At 43.5% G+C, this 25,944-nt stretch overlaps 1 protein-coding gene across 2 annotated transcripts in view; it reads left to right on the forward strand.

The window, feature by feature from the left end:
* The first annotated feature begins 209 nt into the window (after nt 1-209).
* Nucleotides 210-25,944, forward strand: part of LOC130517456 (protein kinase C-binding protein NELL1-like) — a 128,971-nt gene continuing 103,236 nt past the window's right edge. For both annotated transcript variants that reach the window (XM_057019354.1, XM_057019361.1), the window contains exons 1-4: nt 210-368; nt 804-932; nt 18,715-18,865; nt 25,351-25,521. In XM_057019354.1, coding sequence (XP_056875334.1) covers nt 320-368; nt 804-932; nt 18,715-18,865; nt 25,351-25,521 — 500 coding nt within the window. In that variant the 5' untranslated portion in view covers nt 210-319. The remainder of the gene's footprint in view (nt 369-803; nt 933-18,714; nt 18,866-25,350; nt 25,522-25,944) is intronic.

Consider the following 25,944-nt stretch of genomic DNA (forward strand, 5'->3'; position numbering starts at 1 on the left):
AAGTGTTGTGGACAGGGGGATCTTGACAGACAGAATCTTGACGAGATTGGCAGATATTGCTCCCGTGGTGCAGTTAAAAACATGTTAGAGATAAACACATTGGCAGCTCGCTGCTGATGCCAAAACGGGACTGACCGGACGCGCTCAAATAACAAAAAACGGTGAGATTGTGGCAAGAAGAAAACCCCCGCTGCTGTGATTTGGATCGTTCCGCCGTTCCTGCACAGGCAGACGAGGTGAGAGCGGCGCACTCCAGCAGACGGACCTGAGAGTGGATACGCGCACGTCGAGGACTGAGGACAGAGCAACTCCAGCACAAATGGATATTTACTTCACTTTGTTTTCCCTTTTCTTTTTTACCAAACCAGGTAATCGCAGACTTTTCGCAAATCTGCAAATCATTTTTCTGTTGCGCATTAACATTTTTACGCACAAAGCGCCTTATGTTAAATGTGCCTTTTGACTGCCAATATTTTAAGTGCCATTTATCGAGTTTCTTTGTGAGAACACGGGGTGTAAAAATAGAATTGGTAGAGTAATTGACACCTGCAGTTACCTCTGAGTGCGCGCACAGTGCGTCCACAGCGAGCACAGGTGTTGGCGGGGAGACAACGTTGCGTTTTTACGGGGCGAATTAATTACAACATGTCTTTTCACAACGTGCTATTTTTTTAAAAGAAATATAATGTCTTTCCTGTAAAAATGAATTTGCATTTCATTTAAAAACCTTCTCGGTTTAATCGCGCCAGCGTGTTTTAACCGGACTTCACCGTGTAACGGTAATTTCGCCCCCTCTCTTGTAGCTTTGGCTTTCGGATCAGATCAAGACTACCAGATTGATATCATCAGTGAACTTGACCTGGCAAATGCCACCTATGGAATTACCCAAGTGGCGGGACTACACAACAACAGCAAAGCTTTCCTCTTCCGAGGTAATGCACGCACGCACGCACAAACGCATGACGGTGGCTTCAACAGAAGTTCTGGATCGTCTTTGTCTCCCGCCTCCACACAGGCGGGCTCACACGATTCTTTGTTTCATTCGTGATTGTGATCAAAAGCGCGCACGCCACACCTTTGTGGTGTGACAGGCGTGCTGAGCCAGATCACCCCGGGAGCATCCCTTCATAATTACTCCACTTTTAATTTGTCCATGGCAGCAGATGCTCCGACTCCTCAGGACTCACTCGAGCGCCACTTGATGTTCATTATCAATGTTTCACTTCACACATGTTGCCAGGGCACCTGCTGCCTATCAGATATCTGGATTCTTGTGTAAGACACAGATAAAAGTTGCACTTGTGGTGGAAAGATGATGATGATGATGATGAATGACAGTTGGAGGTGTGATGGCGGCCTTACACTTTGCTTTCACTTTTCTGCAGCAGCCTCACTTTTGAGCAGAGTTTGTGTTATAGGTCATGTGTAGGAAACCTGTGTCCTTCTGTCAGCAAAAATCTGCAATGACGTGTGCGTCAAACTTGGTTTACATGACAACATTTTAGTTGCCAGACGTACATATGCGGTGTTACACTAGCCCGCGTTCTCAGAAGGGATATTCACCATCACCACCCTTTTTTATTAACACTGGGCCAAACACTGGGTCATTCCACACCAACCTTACTTTGCTGGCTCAGAGAGTAAATACTGGCCCTTAATCCCAGTGTGGATTCCAGAGGAGCAGCACTGGGTGCTGAGAGGCGTATCAGAGTGGAAGTATATCTTTTGTGCGTTTGCTTTTTTGAGTTGTTGGCTGTGCGAGCCACTGGATCTGTGTGAATACAGGCAGGGCAGCTTGCCTGTTCTACCGAGGTGAAGCTGTCCAAGTCTCGAAGCTGGAGGGGATCTAAAATGCACAACCACACACACCCCATAGATTCCTGACAGGGCTGAGGTGCAGCAGCCAGATAATGTGGGGAATGGGAGGCTAATCCAATGGGGAGGAAACCGGACCTCTTACAATCTTTCATGACCTATTTCTCATTTTGGCTGTTCTTGTGTGGCTTTCACGGCCCTGCAACACCGATAGATCCCAAGAACGCGCAAAAAACATTATTCCAAAAGGGGGCAGAAGGCTCCTTGGTATTCTCAAAAGGTGCAAAGTTCTGCTTCCTCCACAGCGGATCGATTCAGCAATTAGTCAAGATGATTTATGCGCTTTGGAAGTAATCGGACTCTGCCCGCGACACCATATTTTATCTGTTTCATTAGCTTAGCTAGATAAGAAGTTATTTTTATATCGTTAGAATATGGAAAAATAGATTTTTATGGGTGCATTTAATAAATATTTTAATAACAGGATACGAAAGAAGAGGCAGTGACAGTGTGACAACTCTTGAGCTCTGCTAACAATTACCGAAACTATGGTTGTGCGAGTTGCATTATAAGCAGCTTTAATTGAGCCCCTATGGTTCTAGAACTTTGTTTGTTCTGTATTAAATAAAGTTACCAACAGGGTGACCTAGTTTCTCAGACTAGATTGTCAACCTAATTACTCATGCTCCCATCTGCCCTAATGTAGATTTAGTTTTCATCTTCTTCCAATAGTGATTATCACTTTGCATGTCGATACCTCCCCTGTGAAGGCATGCCCAGTCTGTGGCTCTCTGAGTGAACGAAATCCACACTGGGCCACTTTAATTCTTTAATTCAGTCCTGCGAGGTGGCTGTTGTTGTTGTTAAAACACAGGCGTTTGGGCTCCTGTGAAATCTTGAAGAGGAAATTAACGAACAGTATAGATTTTCAAGGGTGCGCTTGCATCTGATTCATACATTAAAATTTCAGTTTGGGCAAATATTTAGTGTTTTTGCTTTATCCGGGGTTAGGCTACTTTGGTTATTTTCATCATCAGACATGATTTCAGATTCAAGACTATGGGTGTGAAATGAGAGACTTCTCAGGAAATAGCTATTAAAACTCTTCTTTACTGTGATTGCTCATTAATTGGGGTCACAAAAATCACGTGGTTTTCAGGTCAGTTGATCTTTTTTGCACATTTGCATGTACAGCATTGCAATAGTTTGACAGGCCAACGATTGTCCAATGATAAAGTCATTATTTTGAAAAGCCGCATCATTCTGTTGGCATTTTAAAAGCTTTGGAATGCTTGGTTATGTTTAATGTTTCTTTTAGCATCAATATCTTTATACCTCCTTTTGGTGCAGGTAATAACCACCATCGTTGCTTGAAATGTAAAGCTGGATCGCTCGAATCAAACACAAAATCAATCCAAAACCAGCTCTTCTATGAGGAACAATGGGCGTGGAAGTGTGAAACAGCACAGGTTCATGGGGCTGAAGACTCAGTTTGCTTTCAAATGTACAGTGACAAATTCTATTCCATACATCAGGTCACTCTGATCAGAAAATAAATCACTTTTACTGTCTGAAAATGTGTAGTTTTCAGGGAGAAACGAGAAGCATCCTGGCAGCGCAGACCTCAAGACATTCCGTTCTACCTTCAGTCACCACTGACTGACACGCTGACCTCTGCGTGTCTGTTTGTGTTCCTGCTCATGATGGACAGGTTGAGGCCGAGCTTCCAGCAGCTGCTCCAGGAGGAGAGTCCCAATGTGTCTCGGCACTTGGTTTTTAGTGGTCAGCCCGTGCTACTGTTCAGCACCAATCATCAGCAACAAGACGTTTCTGTGTGCGCGATGAGATCAGAAGTGACTGCTGTGAATGTAAACATGGGTTAAGAGACAGATTTATTGTAAAAGCTTGAAATAAGTATTTTAGAAGAAACAAAATCTGGGATTTTTATAATCACTGATAGTGTGCAGGAAAGGAGGTGAATTTATCGTTTAATGATCAATACGTGCTGAACTGTGGCTTACATCTTGCTCATTCTGGGCTCCAGTGCTTTTATTATCCACTTTTCCCTGCCTTTGCTTCACAAACCACATTAAAATCTGCCCTGAGCTCAACTCTTTTTTTTTTTTTATATTATCAGACAGCTGACTAAATCCGTTGATTACAGTGATTAACATCCCTGAATAGACGTCACAATTATCTGTCACGAATGATTTAATATCTGCCATCTTTCAAGCAGCAGGGAGTGTTAAAAAAAACTCCAGAAATGATCATGTAATGGCTGGTGTGTGGAGCAGACTTTTCATCAAAATAAAAAATATTTTGATTTAAAAAAAAAAAAAAGTCAAATACCATTCAAAATTGTTTTCTAGTCGGCTAGAATGTGGACCCCATTGATAACTGGAGCCATCAACAATGATAGTTTAATGCAGTTGGTCTTAATATTTGGGCTAATTTGGCTGTCCTGCAGCTCTAAAAATGTGATGCTAGAGTTGATGCAACCTGGAAACACTCATCTGTGACCGATCCCTTCATGACTCCTCTAAAACAGTGCATTCAACATTTGCATATAGCTTTAAAAAACATCTCAGAGCTGTTTCTCTGGTGCTTCTTGCCTCTTGAAAATCAGTGTAACCCAGCAGGTGGTGATGCCAGAATCTACCATGAACAGCAGCCTGTCACTGGCCTTGACTGTTTTTTTTTTAATCTTACAGGGGCTGAATGTCCCTATTGTGGCTCCTAATGATTTGGCTATCTCAAGATCTCTTTCACAATCAATCCCGAGCTCCTGTAAATCGGGGCCCATGTTTTATTTATTTATTTATTTATTTTAACAGGATTTAATACACTGACCGCAGCAGTGATGGAGCTAATAATGGAAGTGATGATGGGTTCCATCAGTTTTTTTGCAGCAGTTTGTTGCTGGAAATGAACCAGTCGTGTGTTTTTCAGTATGGAAACAGTAAATAAGGAGAGAGGAAGGTAAAAAGGGGCAACGTTTTAGATCCACATCTCATTGAACATTTCCTCTTTTCTGAGCATATCGCTATGGTGCACGCTGCTCCTGTTTTAGAACGTCAATGAAGCACCAGTCTAAGATGTGCTCTGCTGAGGTGTTATCATGTTTGTGTCAGGAATTTGGGCAGGCTGGTTTGGCACCACTCAAATGCATCTGTCGTCTCAGGTTGCAGATGAGCCTAATTGCATGTTTTTTTTTTTAAAGAAAAGGCAAATTAACAAGCTGCTTTTAGCTTCCTGTTGCAGATGCTACTGGGATATCTGACAGGAGTTGGTTTCAGGAGGAGAAAGAGGTGATGACAGAGGTGATGACACATTTTTATGGTAAATAAAAAGGAAATGACAGCATAACTAAATTTCAATTCGACCGCAGACTGCAGCATCCCTGTAGGGTTAAGGGATTTGGTTGGAGGTAAACTCATTTAGTCCTCATTCATATAGTCGCTATTTTCACTTTTACTTTCCTAGCAGAGCTAGGTCGCATGTATCTGAGATAGTACAGATAGAGCCCGTGCCAGCATGCCCACAAGGCGGTGGGCAGTTCACAGGGTGCCGGCAGCTTAGCCAGGCCATGACTCAAACGTCTGTGGCACACCATCCTGGCTGCAGACTCCGGTGGAGGCCATCAGACTTTTCATCTTTTATGCATTAGTTTCCTGGCTGTCCCAGTGTTGGAGGAGGCGAGACACTGGTCCCACCTCACAGAAACCTCACTGGAATTATTCCATCTGAATTATTCATTGAATATGAAGGCGATATCTTTTAAAGGGACAGACGTGCCTCTGTTTCCCCTCGCTGTCAGATTAAAGGCAGTGTTGAAAAACATCAGAAGACAAGTGATTTCAGTAAGATTCAGCAAGAAACATAAGCTCCTCTGACAGACCCAGAACTGGAATTCTTATAATTGGACTTGATCGTCTAGGTCTCCAGGGTCCCGAATCTGGCATCTTTGTCTGCTACATAAATGAAATCTTGTTTCAGACTCAGTCAAATATTTTACACTTCTACCATGGTATCATTCCATGGGCAACGCTACGACTGCATGAAGGCAAGCGGCACCATGTTGGGCACATTATGGAAATATTAAGTTTTGGATCCTTATATTTGCGTGCAGTCAACAACCGTGTAATCCCGTCAGAGGCTCACGACAGGAAATTCAGGCGTCAGGATCACAGATAAGAACAAGATGGGCCTGCAGAGCGCTGAGAGGTGCCAGTGTCATCTTTTGATTTACTGAGAATTCAAAAAAGTGTGTGTAAGGCCCAGCCACCCGGGGCCAAAATGCTGGGGGCGTGTTATGAAAGTGCACTGTTACTTTGACGTGATAGCTCAAAATCAAAGGCATGTTTAAAGCAAGTGTTGAATCTGCATAAGAAGATTAAAAGATGATGATGATGGTAACAGATCGCCAACAAGGTATCGGCCAGCTGGCTCTTGGGAGTTTGTGGTCATTTTTAAGAGAAACTTTAATGATTCCTTAATTTCAGTAACAAAACTGATTAATTTAAAGTCACTTTGATCAGCAACTTAAATACATTCGGTCCTAATTACTGTGATTTTGGGTGCAGTTTATACAGTTCCCACTCAAACCGGTTCCCTTATCACACCCACAGAAATCGTTGCGAAATGTGGCGAGCTCCGCAGTGAATCCTCTGCCGCGCATTAACGTAAAGCGGCGCAGTCGGCGCAGCTGCAGTCCAGCACTTTTGATCACGCAATATTTGTGGAAGGTGAGAGTAGGAGCATTCAGCATTCTGCCATCTCCATCGGAGGCCTGATATAATTAGCCTCGTTTTTGTTCCTGCCTGCAGCCATTGTCTTTGTTTTGATAGTATGACAGATTCGGTGTAATTGCCTTCGCTTTCGCTCAGGTGGCTTTATAACCCACCGTAGATTGGAATTGGAGTTGGCTCTGTTGCGACTAATTGCAGCTGGTGACATTTTGCTGTCACCTTTTCACGTTGTCAAAACTTTATTGCCAACCAGCTGTAACATACAGAGGAGAGGAAGGAGGAATTCCATACATCCAGTTAATGTTCACTGTGTTAGAAAACAGCCATAAATCTGTGGAAACCAAACAGATTTGATCTGCCCCATATCAATAAAAGGTTCAGATCATAATTAAAATATGCGATTTGTATGTAATTGGATTTTCTCTACCCGTTTATCTCTAGCTGTCTAGCTGAGGCGCGATGGATGTTGTTGATAACGTGTTTGAGACATAAGTCTAGAGGGACAGCATATAGAAATGTAGAGCACTGGGCTCGTTTCCCTCAATCTGGGCTCGGTTTACTACATGGATTAACTGTCAACGTCAACAAGCTGATATACTGAGGCAACGCTGGCACCACTGCGCTTGCACTTCCTGGGTGATTTTCCAGCACCACAAAATGTGGCTTCAAGGCCAAAAGGTTTCACTGACAACCTTTAAACTGCAGCTAAAGCCTGTTATGTGCTGTAGCTTATTGCTTTTCCATGTGAGCGCCTCGCTGGAGCAACCTGGTGAATATTCCAAGTTCAAAGTGCAGCCGTTATAGTTTCATGCCTGTGGGGAAAAAGGCAGCTTCAAAGCCTAACAGTCTTTTTAGGGGATGCTTGTTGATGTCATTACAATGCACAGAAAAAGGTAGGATATTCTAAACTTTGTCAACACTAACTGCTCTGAGAGCAAAGCAGAGAGTGCCACTTAAATTACCTGGAATGGACACAGTTTTTTTTAAGCTCTGTCATAATTCCCAGCTGGTTTCTGCTCTGGAATTTATTTTGCTCTCTGGGTTTATACTGCAGATTATGCCAAATCATGCCATTTGGATTTGGTTGCATCATTGGTGCTTTGATAGGCTGATGTACAACACTTATGGTGGTTTAGTCTCCTTTTTAAAATTTCAGATAAGCCAGTAATTGCAGCCATTGGTTCATCCTGACATCATTCCCATTCCTGTGTGAAAACACATTTAATGCACGGACAAACATGTAACTAAGGATAGGAGCTAACAAATCTAATGTCCCTATCCACCCCCCCTCCCCACCCCCCAGGCACAGCTTGACAAAACTGCCTGGTGGTTCTTGCTAAATACAGATGCTCCCTATGTGCACAAAGTGTAAGAGTCACATTTTCACACCCTGAAATCTGGTTCAAAATGTTGAATTCCTTCCATTACAAGTATAAACATACAGATTTCCATCCAGCAATGTTCATCGTGACAGCAGCATCTTGTCGGAGGTGGTTTAGGCTCAAGCTGCACATTTAATTCTTCGGTTTTCATCCTTTTCATCCTTGTGACTGGCCCCGCTACATTTCTCATCACAGCGGTCGCTTTGTCACTTTCTGAATCAAAAAGCTCTCAGCAGCAAAGCTATTATATTGATCAAGTATCGTAGCGATTGCCAAATCTCTGCCTCTGTTTCCAATGTTCCAGTTCCAGCTGACCATTCTGCTGATGGTTTACATCACATCACACCACGAGGCTCCTCGCTCTAGTCAGCTACAAGGGGTGTGAGTGGGAGGCAGGTTGTGGACATCCATCCCATCATGCATCACAGTTCCCAGCTAAGCAACTTCTTGTCAAGAGATTGTCCCGAGATTACCATATCCTGGTAATGACCATGTCCTGGTAATCTCAGTGTTATCGACAGAAATAACAAACAGAATGGAGTCAAAACTCTCGTGCTCTCAATCAGGCCTTTAGGCATCTTCATCGGATGGAAAAAAGGAGGAAAGGAGCAAGTATTCTCTCTCGAACATTCACCACCTGCAGCGCAAAGTTCTGATTTCCTGATTTCAGCTTTAGCACAGTGCGCTGATGTTTCCAAGTTCTGTTGAGCTACACGCAATGTCAGAATTAACGTCTGCTCAGCCAAAAAGTGGCTTTTGATGATATTCTTACGCTGAATCCACTTAATTGCCCAAGATTCTCTTTGAAAGTAACATTAAATCAGTATGCAAGAACATCACTTCCAAATATTTGGAGGTATTAAAATAAAACTGAATTCATACTTAAACCCTGCACATATAGAGAAACAATATACCAAATCTAATTTGGGGGCTTTAAGAGTCCCTGAGATGACATGGATGTGACTGTAGATTAAATTTGATTTTTGACACTGATTAGATTGTGCAAATATCTCAAAAAATGAAGCCAGCAGCTCGCCTCAGTGTTCCGACCGTCAGATTTTGGAAGTCACGAACGGCAAACTTCTCAGCGAAGGATCAAAGGAAGCAGTACTGTATTAAAGAAGCAGGAGCGTGCACCGACTGCATCACGGGGCGAGGCGTCATTTTGTTTTAGTCAGGGTTAGGGGAGGAGGAAGCGTAGCAAAACACATTCAGAGATGCCGCTGCTCTTTTCAATCTGCTTCACATGTCGTACAGCTGCGTCTCTGAGGCAACAAGGAGACCTAAAAGCTGAGAGGAGCTTTGATGGAACAACAGTGGGAGTTTATTCAGCAGCATGTCTAAATGACTCTGACTCGTTTACTCCTTAAACCTTTCATACCTAGACGTAGGAGAATGCCGGAGTCATGCCATTTTTTTTACATGAAAGAAATCCTAACATATAACGAAGACGTGTAAACTGCCAAAAAAACCCACAAAACTGTCACACTGCATGTTTCATGTTCCCCTGCATATTTTAAAGCAAAGAATGACACTAGAGAATCTAAGAAGCTGTCCTCCTCCAGAACCTGATGCATTATACGCACTTGGAGTGGCATCCTGCAAATAGAACCATGAAACACTCATTTTCTTTTGGCTGTGGGAACAAAATTCATCAAATGCAGGTGCTGCATGAGCACAGTCGCATCTATAACTTTAGTCACTGTGATCAAATTCTAAACAATGCCAACAATGTCTGCTTTCAGCCGATCTTATTGCCATAGGTGGTACTGCAAGTGTGGTCCCCCTTCTTTTTGGATTTGGGTGAACGTTGTCTGTCGGGAGTGACGTTGGTTGTTGGTTCCATCAGCTCAGGTGGCCCTTGAAAATGTCCTGGAGAGCCATTGAAGTACATGGACAGGCAAAGAATCCCTAATGGCAGAATTAGAGAATCATATAAATATAAAGGTGCAGTTACAGCAGTTCTCATGAAACCAAATGTGGAGAAATGAAATTTGCTTCCTTATAAAAATGACCTTTTTTGCAACAGAAGACAAATGAAGACACTTTTTACTATGACATTAAATACTGTTTAATATCTCCAGCCGTTCCCTCAGAGACGACATCTGTCGGATGTCGAATAATTCAAATTCAGCTTTATTTGTACAGAATCCGTTACATGTGCCTCCAGCACATACAGAAACCTCGAGTCTGACCTCTGAGCCCGCAACACAGGCGAGGAAACTGCTTCTGTACCCCGGCAACCTCGACCTGTAGCAGCATAGCTAAGGATTTCCTTCCTAAAAAGGAAGGTTTTAAGGTCCATCTTTAGAGGGGGAGTCAGACTCCAGTACCTCGAAATGTTGCTGGTTCCACAGCAGACGGGCCTGATAGCTCAAGCCACCCATTTCACTAAAGATTCTGGGATCCACAAATAAACCAGCAGAGAGTGGAGCAGTCTATTGAGTTGATATGGTGCTATCAGCTTCTCCAGGTATGATGGAGTTTGACCTTTAAGGGCCTTGTAGGTCAGGATTTTAAAGTGTGTTCGGGATTTAATGGGTAGGTAGTGGAGAGAAGCCATTTCGGAGAAATGCGATCTGTGTTGTTCATTCCTGATAGGACTCTAGTCTCCGCATTTTGGATCAGCGGGAAGCTGAAAGAATATTTGAACTACAATAGACCAGCCTAGATGAAACAATTACATGGACTAGCTTTAAAGGATCTTTCTGAGATATTATGATTCTGATATTTGCAATCTTCACAGATCACTAAAAGCTAGTTCAATATGTGTGTCCGAGGTCCTGTCCGCATCGAAAGCCAGAGATTCCAAGCAATGCCAAACAAAAGCCCTCCCAAAGATAGCCAGCTCTCCGATTCGTATATCAAATCTTTGTTTAATCCAAGCCTTTATGTCAGCACAAATATAGAACAGTGGGAGGTGGTATCGCAAACCCGACTCCTACATTTTCAGGTGGGAAAATGAGTTGATTTATGCAGCATCAGCAGGGAAATGGAAAACAAAAACAAGTCTTATCCTCCTCCAAATGTAGAGTACAGCGAGATGATGCTGCTACATCCCACAGCCTTTGATTGATTATTTGGCCTAAGGAAAACCCCAAATAGTGAAAATTAGGTGATTTGCCGTAATATGCAGTAAAAAGACCAGGCAGCACATTTTAGACATGAGAAAAGGCCTGTTTTTCATATCACGTCTTCAAAATGATGTCATATGTATATTTGCATTTTACTATCCGTAATAATCTCCACTTTAATAGCCTAATAAAGTAAGAAAAATGTATGTGAGCAAAAAGGCGGTAAGAGAAGCTTTCCCCTCTCAAATCCTCACATGATGGAAGGGCGGTCACGTCTAAGGGTGACGGTGCTTCCAGAGACAACAGCACTGACCTCCACCCTCCCAGGTACTCCCTGAAGGCCACAGAGATCTTGATGCTGGTTACGCTCCCCTCCCTGCCCGATCAAGGAGGACGTTTGTCATGAATACATCTGGGGGAAACATCTGGCGCATCATTCCTTTTAATAATTCATCATCTCTGACTTAATAATCATCCTCAGCACAGCCGGAGTTGCTGCACTTCCTCTCCAAACACAGTCCCGTGTGAATAATCTGCCTGTGACACGTGTTCAGGGTACACTCAGAGATGTTCCTCTCGCACAGCAGCCAGTTTGCATTTCCAGTTGACTGTAATTGACTTACCTCATTTCTGACTGAGTGAGATGATGCTTAGTCTTCTCAGATGAGGGAGGGAGGGAGGGGAGGTTTTGTGTTTTCTTTGCCTCTTTAGTGGGGTTTTAATCTTTTATAGATAATGACACAACTGCAAATAGCTGCATATCGAAGAGCTTCGGTGCAGCTATTTTCACTCTGGTCATTGTGGGAAAATAAATAGTTCCTGTAGTTCTGATGAGGTTTTCCATCTTTACAAGCCTCACCTGATTTGCTGCAGATTGTATTCTGCTAAGTATTTTCACCAGAGCGATTAAAACCCTATTTAGATTATAACGGCAGTGATATTCTGCTGAATGATTTTGTTTTTAAAGGTTGAACTGGTTCAACCTGTTTGCTAACTCCAATGATTTCTAATGGCCAGAAAAAAGAGAACTGCTCAATGATTCACAGAAAAGAGGAGGAATCCCCTACGTTGTCATTTATGATCAGGGCGTGTTTAATTTGCGGACCTTCATGAGATTGTCTCCTTCGTGAGTGTTGAATTAAAGATGGGACTCGTCCGGGTGGATGAAGCCATTTTTCTTGGGTTTGAGAGGGAGAGACAGGAGAGATGTGTCATTAATCACGACTGTTCTCGTGTCCCTTAGCAGCATGATAACCATCAAACATGAGCACTCGCAAGCACATCTGATGTTTGCCGTTGTAGGTGGCCACCGGCACGCCACAGCGATGGGAGGGTAGTGAGACAGCCTTGGGTGACCTTTGGCTGAATTATCTCTCCGTGCGTCTGGTCCCTGCGCGTCCCCTCCTGATGACATCACACAGCTCAGCTCTGCATGCTGCTCACACTGCACCACCTGTTTGCTCCATACACCATTGTTTTCTCCCACTGATTTCTATTTTAAAGTAGAAAGAAATGCAGCGGAAGCGAACACTGTCAAATTTTGCCTGGGAGAGAATGATTCAAGGGCCCGCCACCAGCACGGCTGCGTGATGATGAGGTTATTTGTTCATTCGTTACCTCATTTGACATTTAACAGCACATATTTAATAGCCCCTGTGGGATGATTCATCCCCTTGTTACCGCAGCCTTATCCCAACATCGTATATTTCAAAGAATGAAGGGTCGGCTAATTGAGATAAATAGCTGTGTAAGCAGTATGATGATGGCACGGAGGCTGGTGCGAAGGCTGCCCCCATCACGGAGCCAGTGATCAGCCGTTTGTCAGGCTTAGAGGTACCAGAAGAGAGTGGAGCTAATTAAGCTAGGCTGAGTCGTGGCTGAGTGGGGAGCGAGTCTCGCCCAGATCTCTACAGAGGCGGCGGGTGGCTAGGTGGTGGTCACGCTTAGCAAGGTGGTTTCCCAGCAGTGGGCCAACCGGAGGCCTGACAGATACTGATATGGCACCTCGGAGCACTCATCTCTCCACCAAACAAGCTCACAGCTCAATTCCACCTGTGTGGGTTGGGGGTTCTCTCTGTGCTAGCGTTCGTATTGCGTTCGGCTCAGGCTGCCAGCTGTGGTGCTGAAATTAGCCTATAGCGGCGGAGGATAGTGAAGAGCTGCGGGCGGGGGGGTGTGTGAGTGACTTGATTCTGGATCAGACCTCAGCCTAGAGAAATGTTAACGAAACTCACTCCTGCACAAGCACACTCACACAAACACATATCCTCACTTTATTAAAAGAGATGAGTGCCCTCGGGGAATACAGTTATGCAGCATAAATTTAAATATGTTGAGCTTGTGCACTTTAAAAGAAAGAAAATTAATTCAAAATATCCGAGGCAGTGCTTGGAACGTTATGCAGTTATTATTTGACTTTTATTTGTGTGTTTATTATATCATTGTTGTGTTCCTCAGTCCAGTCAGTCACGGACACACATCTGTGGTGAATCTGGTTGTTGTGAAAGACTTCACCGAATGACGGTCAATCCTGGAATTATTCGCTGTTCGGATGCTAAAGAGATTGAAGTCTTTTCCTCTGGGAGGAGCACAGAAGCGTCGACATAATTCCCCTCTGGAAATAGCTGGTGATAAACCAGTGAGGCCAACTTTTGGATAAGCGTCTTGAGTATGGTCCAGGTGGCATTCTAAAGTAGTTGAATTTGATAGCATTTTCAGAATAATATAGATATTTTGCATTAATTGAAACAAAATTTTGATATCGGCATACGGTAAAAAATCGTCGGTATGCTTCCATGCACAACTCAGACTGCTGTTTGTCCAGTATACGTGCCCTGGAATTTAAAAGATTTAGTGTTAAAAATCATACTGCCGAGTGCGCTAGCAAGTTAGCAATGCTTGCTCTGCTAAAGCTCCTATATTTAACTTTTTACCTGCTGTTTAAATTCTGAGTCAGGATTTGGATTGTATGCAGAACATCCTGACTAGTCTGTATACAGTATATTTAGTTCAATTGTTTGGTGTCTACACTGATTCAGGTAGGGGAAGGTCTTCATTTTAAGTCATTTCTTCAGTTTTTTCGCAGCTGTAGAAGTTGGTTTCTTGACTGGGAGGCCAGACTGGGCCTCTGCGCTCACCCTTTGATTGCATCTGTTGGTGCTTCCTCTAAAAACCAAGAAGACATTCATTAACCAGTAACTGATTTTGGACAATTCTTCTGGCTGGAGTTTGGGTCTGATCTCCCCATTATTCTTCTGTAAGTGACAGCTGACGACTCTCCAGCTGATGGATGGAGAGCAATTCTCAGAATTTCATCCCTATTTTCTGGAATCAAACTGCGCTGAGTGTGATGGAGAGCGATCGAGCCCGTCGTGGGCGTGAGCGCACTCCGACAGAATATCAACTGTGACCCGTCTCATTAGTCTGGTGAATCATCACTTAGGTAATCGAGCAGATAGAATTTACAGCGAAGTTAATGTTTACACTCAGCTTATTTACTTGGAGGTGGGATGGTGTTGGGGGGGGGCATCAATGTTTTATCTGTTCATGTTTATGAATTTTTCAACAGCAGAGATGTTCGAATGCAAGGAGAGGCTTGCTGAGAGGTTTTGTTTGATATGAACTCTGTCTCCTTTGCATGAAGAAAGCTCTTCAAGGTGTGCTTGGTCGTGCTTCACTGTTTTTTGGGGTTTTTTCCTCCCTCTTTCAGGGAGCTTGTTTAACTTCATCATACTGTCTCCACCTGTTTGGTTTTTATGCTTTACTCCATAACTTCTACATCTTACGCTGCGTTTCCCCTCCTGCAGCTCCTCTCCGGCCCCCCCAATGTCGTTCTGGGCTGTGTAAAATTTCCCGTTGCCTCCGTACCTGCTGTGTCCCCGTGGCTGTTGCCCAGCCTCAGTTCCTGCCCAGCCTCATGTGCTGCAGTCCAGTCTATCTGCCTTTATTCTCTCACTGCAGACCCTCTTCCTGAGCAGCTGAAAGCAGGCTAGCTCCTCAGGGATGGTCTGCTGTGAGCTGGATGGATGACAAGCTGGCTAGCTTCATGTGGGGATGTGAGGAAGGCTGCATGGTTGGAAGAGTGGAAACAGAAATGCTGGCTTCTTGCGGCATTGGAAAAATAACAGCCGTAAACATATATAATAGGCATATTTTAGAGAGTTCTATTCACATCTATATAATGTATAACTGGATAAGATATTTATCAAGCACAGCTTAAACTGACGCAATGATGTTTAAGAAAATAACTGAATAAACTCGATATACAAAGCTATAGATGAGGGGTATATTAAAATTAGACTCTACATTGTTCCAGGCTTTGGGTTTCTGGGGGCAGCAGATGGAATATCTTCAGACATTTATGTTAGGTCCAAGGTAAATCTTTAATCAAAGAAAGAATGGAATGTTTAGTATTCAGAATCCACAGCATCTTTTGCTCTGACCAAAAGCTGGAGGGCTTGAAATGATGACTGAACCCATTTTAGATCGTCTCTAAAGAAATATCATATCTCCCAGAAGAAGCAAATGACATGTGTAATATTGAGATGATGTTGATCGAGTCATTAAAACCAAGTAATCAGAACAAATCTCCCTTTTTTTTAAGCATGAAATATAATTAAAAATCTATTTTTAGATCACCCTCCTGATTGGTTTTCTATCATATTCAGTAGTGTCTACCAGTAAAAAACCTGGCTCTTCCTGGCAGAAAGGGTCATGTTCATCTACTCAAGTGTTGTACACTTTGAAGATTTCCTCATCTTTTGACATCCTTTTAAATAATCTTCCTTGCTGGATCGTGAAGCCAGTGGCCCCCGTCTGTGAACTGAGATGTTCCTTCATCAATTGCCTGATGGAATATTGGTGCTCATCTGCTCTTTCTCCTGTAAAGGTTTGCTAATCCGGCACTGACTCAGATGATATTGATATCCAGGTTTAAAGCTTTTAGGAATTATAAAGGAGTTATGAATTCCTGGATGTGCAGCTCGTCTATAATTCGCCGCTTTAATGAGCAGCTTCGTCTGTCGCCCGATTTTATTTAAAGATGCGACCTTGAGCTCTGGGAAGCTGGTGGAAAAATCAACATCGAAATAAAGATGTCAACGTCCTCGTACTTACAGGCGTTGTCATCCCAAAAGAAGCGGAGATACTTTAATATGTCAATGTTTCTGGGGAAAATGAAAACAAAGATATTAAAGCCTTTGTCAGATAGCTGACATATCATCTTTGGCATCTGGTGACAACACCTGCAGCAAAGTATTAAAATAATAAGACACATAAGAAGCGTCATATGTAAAATAGCTCATTTTAAGAGAACACAAACACACGTGCCACCAAATGATGAGCTATGGTTAGCTAAAGTCAGATAAGACTTCTCCTCTCTAAAGACGTCAGGTTTATCTCTGTAAACTAAGATTAACACATCAACTGTCGCTGGAATCTGAGGGAAATGAGACTGATGCATTAAGTCCACGGAATGAGCCGCTTGGCCTGAGCCGGCGCCACTGTCTCGCCATTAAGCGTGTTGCTCTGATTTGAGTGCCACGTACACAAACGTGAAGTCTGAGGGGACGCTGCTGCTGGACGCTGGCCACTGAGAAACCTCTCCACGTTTCCCTGGGCAAAAACTGGAGCGTATTAAAGAACCAAGCTTATCTGGCTGTGACACTGATAGGTTTCCCCTATCAGGCCGGACAGAAGTCCACGCGCTCTGGGCTCGCCGCCTCTGTGCCGAGCGGCGCGTCCCAGCGCCGTAGCTGAGCTCCGCTTCCTCACTGCCAGTTAAAGAGGCCATCTGTAAGACTTACCCGAGATGGGGGAGGACCCGGCAGGCTCTGATTAAAGTGATGAACTGTAAAATAGAGAGGGATAGGGATGACAGGGATGAGAGTGCTCAGAAACAAACTTCACGCTCCACCTGCTTCCTCCTGTCATTGTTAATGTGTTTGTTTATGCTGGGAGCCTCAGACTGAGGTAAAACCCTTCAGTCATATGTTTATGGACTCTCAGTGGAGACTCGCCTGCTGTAGTCCGACAGCATCTTTTAACATTGTGTCTCTTAGGTGACAATGAAAGAAGTTGGGCTGACAGCTGAAACAGCTTCATGTTATTGGAGTAAATAAGTTAAAAATAGTTTTATTGCTAACCTCATTATGGGGATGGATTTGACTCCAAACAGTGATTGCAGCTTTATGAGTTATCGGAATGATAGACAACTGAAACGGCGGTTTGTGACACAAAATCTAATTTTAGCGTCATTAAAAGATCTCGTCTTCAGTAACAACAAGAATAAATGAAGATGTTTGTATTTTTAGAAAGAGTGAAAAAGAATCCAGCTCTGACGAGATGCTATCAGAGGTTCATCGTTCTTTTTTGGGGAGATTATTAAAGAGGGAATCAAATGTCTTTTCTGTGGGGTAATTACAGTTCTGTGTATGAGCTTTGATTGTTATGTCTGAAAGGGTACATTTCCTCCCCACAATTAAAATGATCTTTAAAAAAAACTAAATAAACTGCTCTAGCAAGCAGAAAAGAAAAAAAAAAAATTAGCAGCCCCCCCCTCTCTGTCAGTCTCTCTCTGCCCCCCCCCCCCGCAAATGTTTGGGAACACATCCATCAATAATCAAGTTTTTCATGCCTCTCTTCCTTTGAAAATGGTATTTCAGGAAGAGTGTGATGGAAAACATTGTGCTCTAGCTTTTCGAATGACCCCAACACAGATTTGATTTTTATGCCCTGGGGGGGTGGGGGGGTAAAAGCAACTTCGACCTCCCATGACCCCCAGACTTCTGATTGTGATGCTCCAGGAATTTTAGTCACAACTTCTCAGAACTTTGTCTGGGTGTATACCTGCCCTGCATTTCAAATGCCCACATTTTGTAGCATTTTCTGTTTGTGGTTCTGATGTACTTTTAGCATTTTTATTTGTTTTTTGAGTTTACATTGCTACAGAAAACTTCAGCAGAAGCTACATTTCTATTTCTAATTCTAATTCTGCTCATACAGGAGACAAGGGGTCACGTGGTTTTGATCTCTAGTGTTCAGGAAAGGCTGTCCATATGGATTTACAGGGCAAATCTGGGCTGCTTTTCTAATTCAGCTGTCAGTTTTGTTGTAGACAGTGATTTCTGTATCTAAATAAAAGTGGTAAAGTCTTTGGCTCTTGATGAGAGAGGACACATGGTGGGTGCCATCACCATGAGCGCTGTTGCTAAGAAATTGCGTGGGGTCATCTGCTGCTGTGAAATAGATTCATAGTCATGTCAGCTGATTCCATGAGATTGATTGAAATATTTAATTTGATGACTGGTGGCCGCCGTTGAATGTGAAAGTATCACGATAATGAAAAGAAATAATCAATTCAAAAGCTGGTAAAGGGAAGCTACATTAGCCCAGGTCAAAAACCTTCATCACGTTTAATTTTATTTCTTTCAATGTCGTTTGGTTTCGAATGTTCTTAGTCTTAATGTGGCACGTGCCATTCTTCACTGGCAGAAATTCTCGACCTCGACAGAAAGCGACTTTTCAAACTGGTTGCGGATGGAAAAGGTCAGAGGTGTTGATCGGGTGAAACGTGCTTCAACATGTGTGATTAGCAATGGAATAATGTTGCTCACACTTTCTGAAGTGCAGAGGGGGAGTCAGTCACTTTTCAAGGTCTCACGATTTTCTCCTTTTGCTGTTTTTCCCCACCTTCAGATGTCGGGAGAGCTGTTCACGCCCCGGCACACATCACGGAGAGGGTGGTGCAGCTCTTCAGGAGTAAAAGTGAGTTTACCTTCTTGGCCTCCATCCAGCAGAAGTCCTCCACGTCGGGAGTCATATTCTCCATCCATGAATCAGAACACAGGTAATCCGTTTGTAATCCTCTTTGTTTTACGCTCGCTGCTCCTCCTTCGTACAACTTCACCTCCTCGGTTCACTGAGCGCTCCGGTTTGAAATTAAACCCGGAGATGAACTGGCGTATCACTCATGGCAGGTGGCTGTTGATGCGGCGTACTCAGGCTTATTGTGAGATTACGCCACTGGAGGTGCAAGTCAAATGGTGATGGCAGGCCGAGCCGGCGTCTGGAATAATGCATCGATTCCTCCTGTGTGCTCTGGCCAGAAAGATAAGCTTGAATGTATTGTACCTGTAATAGAGCCGCAAAGTAGTGGGCAATAAAAAAGCACCATGATAATGTTATATTTTATCACAGAGGCCTGAATAAACAGCCTTCATCCGTATCTGTGGCTGCTGCGCTGACAGCTTGAGTGTTCGGCCTTGCAGCCGAGTTGGGATACACAACCAGAAAACACACCTATTTCCTCCAGGTTGCAAATTACACGATGGAGTTCATTGACTTTGCCTTCCTGTGGAGAATTTGCCTACAGATTGTGATAGCTGCAGTACATCAGGGAGACGAAGCGGCGCGCTCACCCCTGGCCCCCGGAGAAATCGTACAGATTTGAAACAGTTTCAAAGGGCAATATTGATTTCTTCCACTCTTTTTCAATGTAAAGGGCTTTGTGTTCTGCAAAGCATGCAATCGCATGGACACGCAAGTGGGTGTGCAGTGTGTGTGCGGTGCCTGTGTTGGCTGATGATTGAAGGTGGAGGGGTGCCTCCACTGATGGAGGAGGGTTTTTAATAAAAGTTTGTCCACTAAAATAGACAGTTATACTGAACCCATAAAATGTTTAGACTGTATTTACGCTTTAACGCATTGGATTTCTCTTCTTTTGTTGGGTTTAAAGGGTTCATCTCAGCAACTTTAGATTGGGATCAGATGACGGATAATATTCAGCCACTCCAGCTGAGAGAATGCACAGAATGTGCATTTATCTACATGACATGATTCACACCTGAAGAGTAGGTGCTGGCCACTGTCATAATGACCATGAAGATGGTTAAGGTATCAGAGTAAAGCAGGCTAAATACTAGCAAGGCTAAATGTTGTGGGCAGGTTAACTCTTTTCCTTCAGGCACAGACACACGTTCCTTGTGGTAAAATTAATCTCAAATGAGGTTTAGAGCAACAATAGAAACATATTTATATATATAATAACTTATTTTATTGCCAAATTATTTTGAGTTTTGGAAATTATACAATTTGTGAAAGAGCTGGAAAATTTCCTTGTACAATTTCCTTGTACAAATTAGCAGCGCTAATTTGCTTGTTTTTAAAAGTACGGTCTGTTCAACTTTCCACCAGTTCAAGGTAAATTCAGCCATTCACAAGCAACTAAGACATGTGATTTCGTAAATCTTGTTAATGAAATTGCGGCTATAAAGTCTAGCCATGGAGAACACACAATGTCTCAGCCACGCATCCTTTTGAAGCAATAATGATGTGTCTTCCGCTGGTTTTCACCTTTCATTTTTCTCCAAATGCATGTTGTTGTGTATCACAAAGGGGATATTGGGATGCAAATGCAGCTCAGACAAGCTAAAGTTATTTCGGGCTGTGCTCTTATGCGAGGCAGCTTGCCACACAGCGAGTGTAATTAAATTTGGTGAGATGGCCAGAGCCTAGACTGGCTCGTTGCAGACCTGTTCTCCATTGTGACTGAGGATTTGTTCAAAACCCCTGAATCCTCTCTGAAGGCCCCATTAGAGCCTCAGCCAATGCCCATTCTTTCCCATTATAACACAGCCTTCTCATTCAGGGAGCTAACAGACAGCTAGCTCTACCACTTGGCCAGATCCAATCACACATTCTCTCTCTTCTCCCCTTATGTCTCCATCTTACTGTCAGTACAATTAAAGCCCCTTCTCTTGCCTCCCACCTTCTCCAGCTCAGCGTCTGCCTTATAATATCCCTTATTCTCGTGCTTGGCTCTCCTCACACTCAAAGTGAAAGCATCTTTTGAATGCATGCATTTCTCAGTAACCATTGCAAAGGCAGAAGGAACTTTTCTTCTTGTCCTCTGAGCACTAGGGAATAGAAGGGGAGGTTTATTGCTGCTCCGCTAGACTGAAAAGAACAAAAGAAGCCTATTCTTGCGCAGCCAGCACTTTTCTCGCTCCCAGTAACACTCTTATTGTCAGCAACTGGCAGCAGGTCTGTGATGAAGTAACTCAAAGCTCTGTCTCTCTGCAGCTCTTCCCACCTGAGCACTTAAACACCAAAGCTGCTCAGTTACCTTCTCCTGTTCTTCTGTCTGCCCATTTTCACTCACCGACTGTGTCTGAATCTCTGTCAGGAAACCCACACGTTCGGTTTTAAAGCACCCGATGAAAGATGGAGACGTTTTTAATGTTATTATTAGTGTTTTAGAGGAGAAATGACCCACTCTGCATCTCAACGGTTTAGGTTTCTGGCCACAAATGAAATCAGTTACTTTGAATAATGTGAAGACTCCACCCATTAGTCAGATTTGAACTGTCCAATTCTGTTTCCACCCCAGAAAATGTACCAACCGTGTACTCACACAATCATCAGAAACTCTCCCACCTGACATTTTAAAGTGTTCCAGCCATTTGCTGTACTTCAGACAGTGGAGATAAAAACTGATATCCTCCATCTTGTGGGTTTCCTTCCACTGTGCGGAGAATAATTAGCTGATTCCAGAATCTGCCATCAAGAACTAATCCTCTTGGGGCAGACCCAGCAGAGAAGTCGGCCCTGGTATTGAGTGGCCTGTCAGGCTGCGACCTGTACGCCTCCATTCTCTCAATCTAGGGTTAAGATCCAGAGGTTTGACCTCCCTGTTCAGCAGATAATTGGTTGTCAGTTCCCCTCCAGAAAATAGTTGCATGACACCTGAGGTAGAGAACAAAAACAGGATGATATAGTGCCAACCCTGTGATCCGAGGCAGCCTTTCTCTTCACAGTCCCTCTCTCGCCGGTGATGACAGCGCATTTTGATGACGACGATTCGTCACCTCAACAGACTCTTCCCACACCAGTCAGCATACTCATAGACCCTTCGACAGCCCATAACCACCATTTGAGTGAGCACACTCACCTGGTCTTTGGGGTGAGCCTCAGGAACATTCAGATGAACACAGAACCCTTTTATTTGCCCTTTATTAACATTTAGAGGCAGTCAGTCACAGGCAGCATATTTTTAGAGATTGTTATTATTAAAATTTTATACATTCCCTGCAGCAATGTGAATTTAGAACTTTATAAATGGGAATAAATGATTCCCTCATAATTTCATTGCTTTAATGATAATAACTACAACTGGACAGCTTTGAAAGCCACAGTGCTGCTTCAAAGCAGCGCAAACATGCTCTCCATGTTGAATGTTGAGAAGACCTCATTTTTTGTGCTGCTACAGTGCGGCTGATATGGCAGCAGAAACATGTTTTGCTGCAGAGGGTCATCAAACCAGTCCTGCGTGGCCCATAATCCAACCAGGTTTTATCTTCAACCTGAGAGACACCCACATTTCCCTTTCTGAAAGCAGCTGGTAGGACAGAAACCTGGTTGGACCCACAGAAGTGGGTTGACACCCTTTGCTTTAGAGGACAAGAGCTGCGCTTGTGTTTGGGTTCATTCAGATTGGTGGGTATATTTTCAGACTCCTCTTCAAATGTAGGTTACAGAAAAGGTTTGTTTCTGATTACTCCTAAAACAATATCATGATGTAGAGTGATTTCATGCTTCTGGCATATTCAACCTCAATTGCGGGGACATTGCATCCAGGTCCACAGGTTCGGTTATTATCTAGTAGACACATTTCAAATTTCTGGACTTTTAACAAAAATACACGCAGCTTTTCTTTGTTTTGTTCCAGCTCTGCTTATCAATTGTGTGGTGACCTTTAACAGTGATCCTCGTGGAGAGAACAGATCACAAAGCATAACTGCTGGGTTCAGAAGCTCAATTGTGTTCTGCTGCAGACTGAAACGGTCTCTTTGAGATGCAAATACAATTCCTTTTGTTCCCAAGATTTGGGAGTTTTAGATTAATTCAGCTGATGGTAATAAAACAATAGCTGGTGCATTGCAGTGCAATTAAAAAATATATATATATCAAAGAAGCTACTGGAATTTTCATGTCTAACAGATTGCGCAATTTGTCCACCAATAGACCCTTCTTCATTCAAGATGCTGTAACAGAAACTTAAAATGGGGGCCCCAAAATGCTTCATAAAATAAATGGTTGCTCTGAAGTAGAGTTAAAAGCCTTTGATGATTATTTTATGAGTTAAATCAGGATAGCGGTGTTTGTGCTCGATGAGTGATTCCAGGCCTCTCAAAGCCCTGAGGAGGTCTCCATCAGTGGAGAGGCGAAGCTTGAGAGCTCTTCCTCTCATTTTACTCCTAGTTTGGTGAGGATGAGTCTTCTCTGGGTGGCGAGTATCAGTGACTCTGCTTGGCTGCGTGGCGGCGGAGGGCCGCCAGGCCAGTGAAGAGCTATGTTACTCATTTAATGCCAGAGGTATCGTGCGTGATGGAGAAGCACCTGTGCCCGTGCTGACTGCATCTCTTGGGTTCAGGCAGGACTCGGCTGCTGCCTGACGCCTGCAAACGCAGTGTATCCTAGAAAAGCTCTTCCCTGCGGTGTTTGTTCATTTACAGCGTGATGATTGTACAGTACAGCACAGTCTGCTGTATTGGGGGGGTTGGTGGTGGTGATGGGTTGTCATTACCTCTGTGGTAAACTTGGAGTTCTTTTTGAGACTGCGTCACCCCTCCCAATGAGTTCCTTTGTTTTGTCTTGATTCAATATTAATGTATTCCCCTTTATATCTGCTACAGAAGCAGCTGGAATTGAGCCAAAGTTTTCATGTTGGTTGCGTTTATTGCAACTATCTGATGCCACATGTGAAATAAGCGTTGTCCATTATCTCGCCGGAAGGGAGTAAAGTCGCGTGGGTCGGCCAGATGTGCTGCTGCAGCATGTTTTAATGCATCTTCATTTTTGGGAGTTTAGTTCTCAGGGATTTTTCATTAAACTGGAACAAATTTTAGACAAACTGACATGAATTTAATAGAAAGAGTGCTTGCAAAGATAATTAGATTGAAATTCCTGATAATAACAGTTGCGATTAGAAAATGATCATTACCAAGGCACGGGCAACATGGTAATACGCCACACAGCAGGATGGCTGCAAAGCTGTCTGCCAGTGCGAGAAAGGCAGATGGAAATAAGCCTCCTGTTAGCAGCAACTCAACTTTGAGCTACTGTGCTGCTCTTTAATGTCTCCGTCACTTTTGATGAAAAACAAAAACAAAATGCAGCAAGTGTGTGTTTGCAAATTTAAGAAGTGAATCAAAAGTTTTAACTGGTATTGGTATAAAGAAACCAGATCACTTAACGATGAGTCCCATTATGTTTTCCCCTTCAACCACAGAATCATTTGAATCTGGTCATTAAAGAAATGTCTCCAACATTCCAGCTTGGATTCAGTTCCAGTGACTGTCATTCATTTTCCAATCCAGGAGGATGCATAAACCTCCCTCCCCACAGCTTCCATTGATATTCTTTCAAGTGGGTCTCCTCTCTCCCTCCCTATAAATATGCATGAGAGTTATTGAGCTTTGGTATTGAATGGGCTTGATCCCTGTGTGATTCTCTATGTTCCTGTGTCTGAAACATTGGGATAGGAATGTGTTATGCTATATGTGTGCCTGTTTCTGAGTGAGGTGTGTGTGTTTCTGTGTACTGAGGGGCTGTGGGATCAAGTTTTGAGGTCAATTGCAGCCGCAGGGAAGCTAAAATGTCATTACTGGTTTCCTGCAGCTCTCGGGGCTAAAGCCTTCTGTGGCTGGCTGTCGGATAATTTAGCATGGCTGATGAGGGTGAGGAGTCGTGCACATGCTGCCGAGATGAGCCGCAGGTCGAACACCTGCAGTCGTGCTGCAAAAAAAACCAAAATATGAGCAAATCTGTACCAAAAATAGCTTTTAGACAGGAGCTTAGCTGGGTCATATAGTTTAAGTATCCAGCAAAATTCAGCATAAGTTTAGCCCAGAATAAGTTTAGCATTTAGGCCTTTTTGCAGCCCAAATTTGACTGTGTCCAAAATCAAATAGAGGCAACACTAATTATTGTATGTCTATTCTATTCTCGTCCTATCTTATTGACGATAAACAATGACCCGTCTGGCCTCTGCCTTACAGACACGTGGAGGTCAAGTGTACCTTCATCCCTGTATAACCACAGACACAAGAGAGGTGCAATTCTAATGACTTATTTCCTCATTATGTCTCTTGGAGAAATAATTATTTGAAGCCTCAGTTTTCTTGCCATCAGGCCTCTTAATCTAACTGATATCACTGATGTCCTGTAATTTTGGTGCTTGTGTAAGATGGGGAGAATTCCAGCTTGCAGCTTCACTGTTATGTCTGCTAAGTGCCCAGTGCCTCTGACGCCCTGACCTGTTTTCTGCTGCAGTTACTTTGAACTGGAGAGCAGCGGAGTGAGAGAGGAGATCCGCTATCACTACCGCTTCAAAGGCAAGCCGCGCTCCGAGTCCTTTCCCTACCGCCTAGCTGATGGCCTCTGGCACAAGATCGCTCTCACCATCAGCGCCTCCCACCTACTGCTGCATGTCGACTGTAACAGGTAACGATGCACCAAACGGCACCTCGGAATCTCTTACAGGAAACTGAGCCTGTTTACTTTTCTCACATTTGTCTGGGGCAATATTTCTAATGAGCTGTCAGTTTCTATAAAGGTAAATATTTGTTTGTTAGTATCTTAATGACAGGCTGTTAATAGCTCAGACAGTGGAACAGCTGAGCTAATAAACACGAGCAGGAGCCGTTGGAAGAAAGATGGAATGTCTGTATAAAGCCTACAGGATGTCTTGCTGCTCTGTAATGAAGTGGAAGGTAACAATGATATAATCACCTCATCGATTGGGTAGTGACTGGCCTTTTCTAAAGGAGCACTCAGTCAGAGCTGATCTATAAACATGCACTTGAGCTGCATCACTCCCTCTCAGTCGTCCCTCCTGAGAGCCAGCGAGCCGTCACTTGTCCTTTT

The sequence above is a fragment of the Takifugu flavidus genome, chromosome 2, assembly GCF_003711565.1.
Source record: "Takifugu flavidus isolate HTHZ2018 chromosome 2, ASM371156v2, whole genome shotgun sequence".
Taxonomy (NCBI): Eukaryota; Metazoa; Chordata; class Actinopteri; order Tetraodontiformes; family Tetraodontidae; genus Takifugu; species Takifugu flavidus.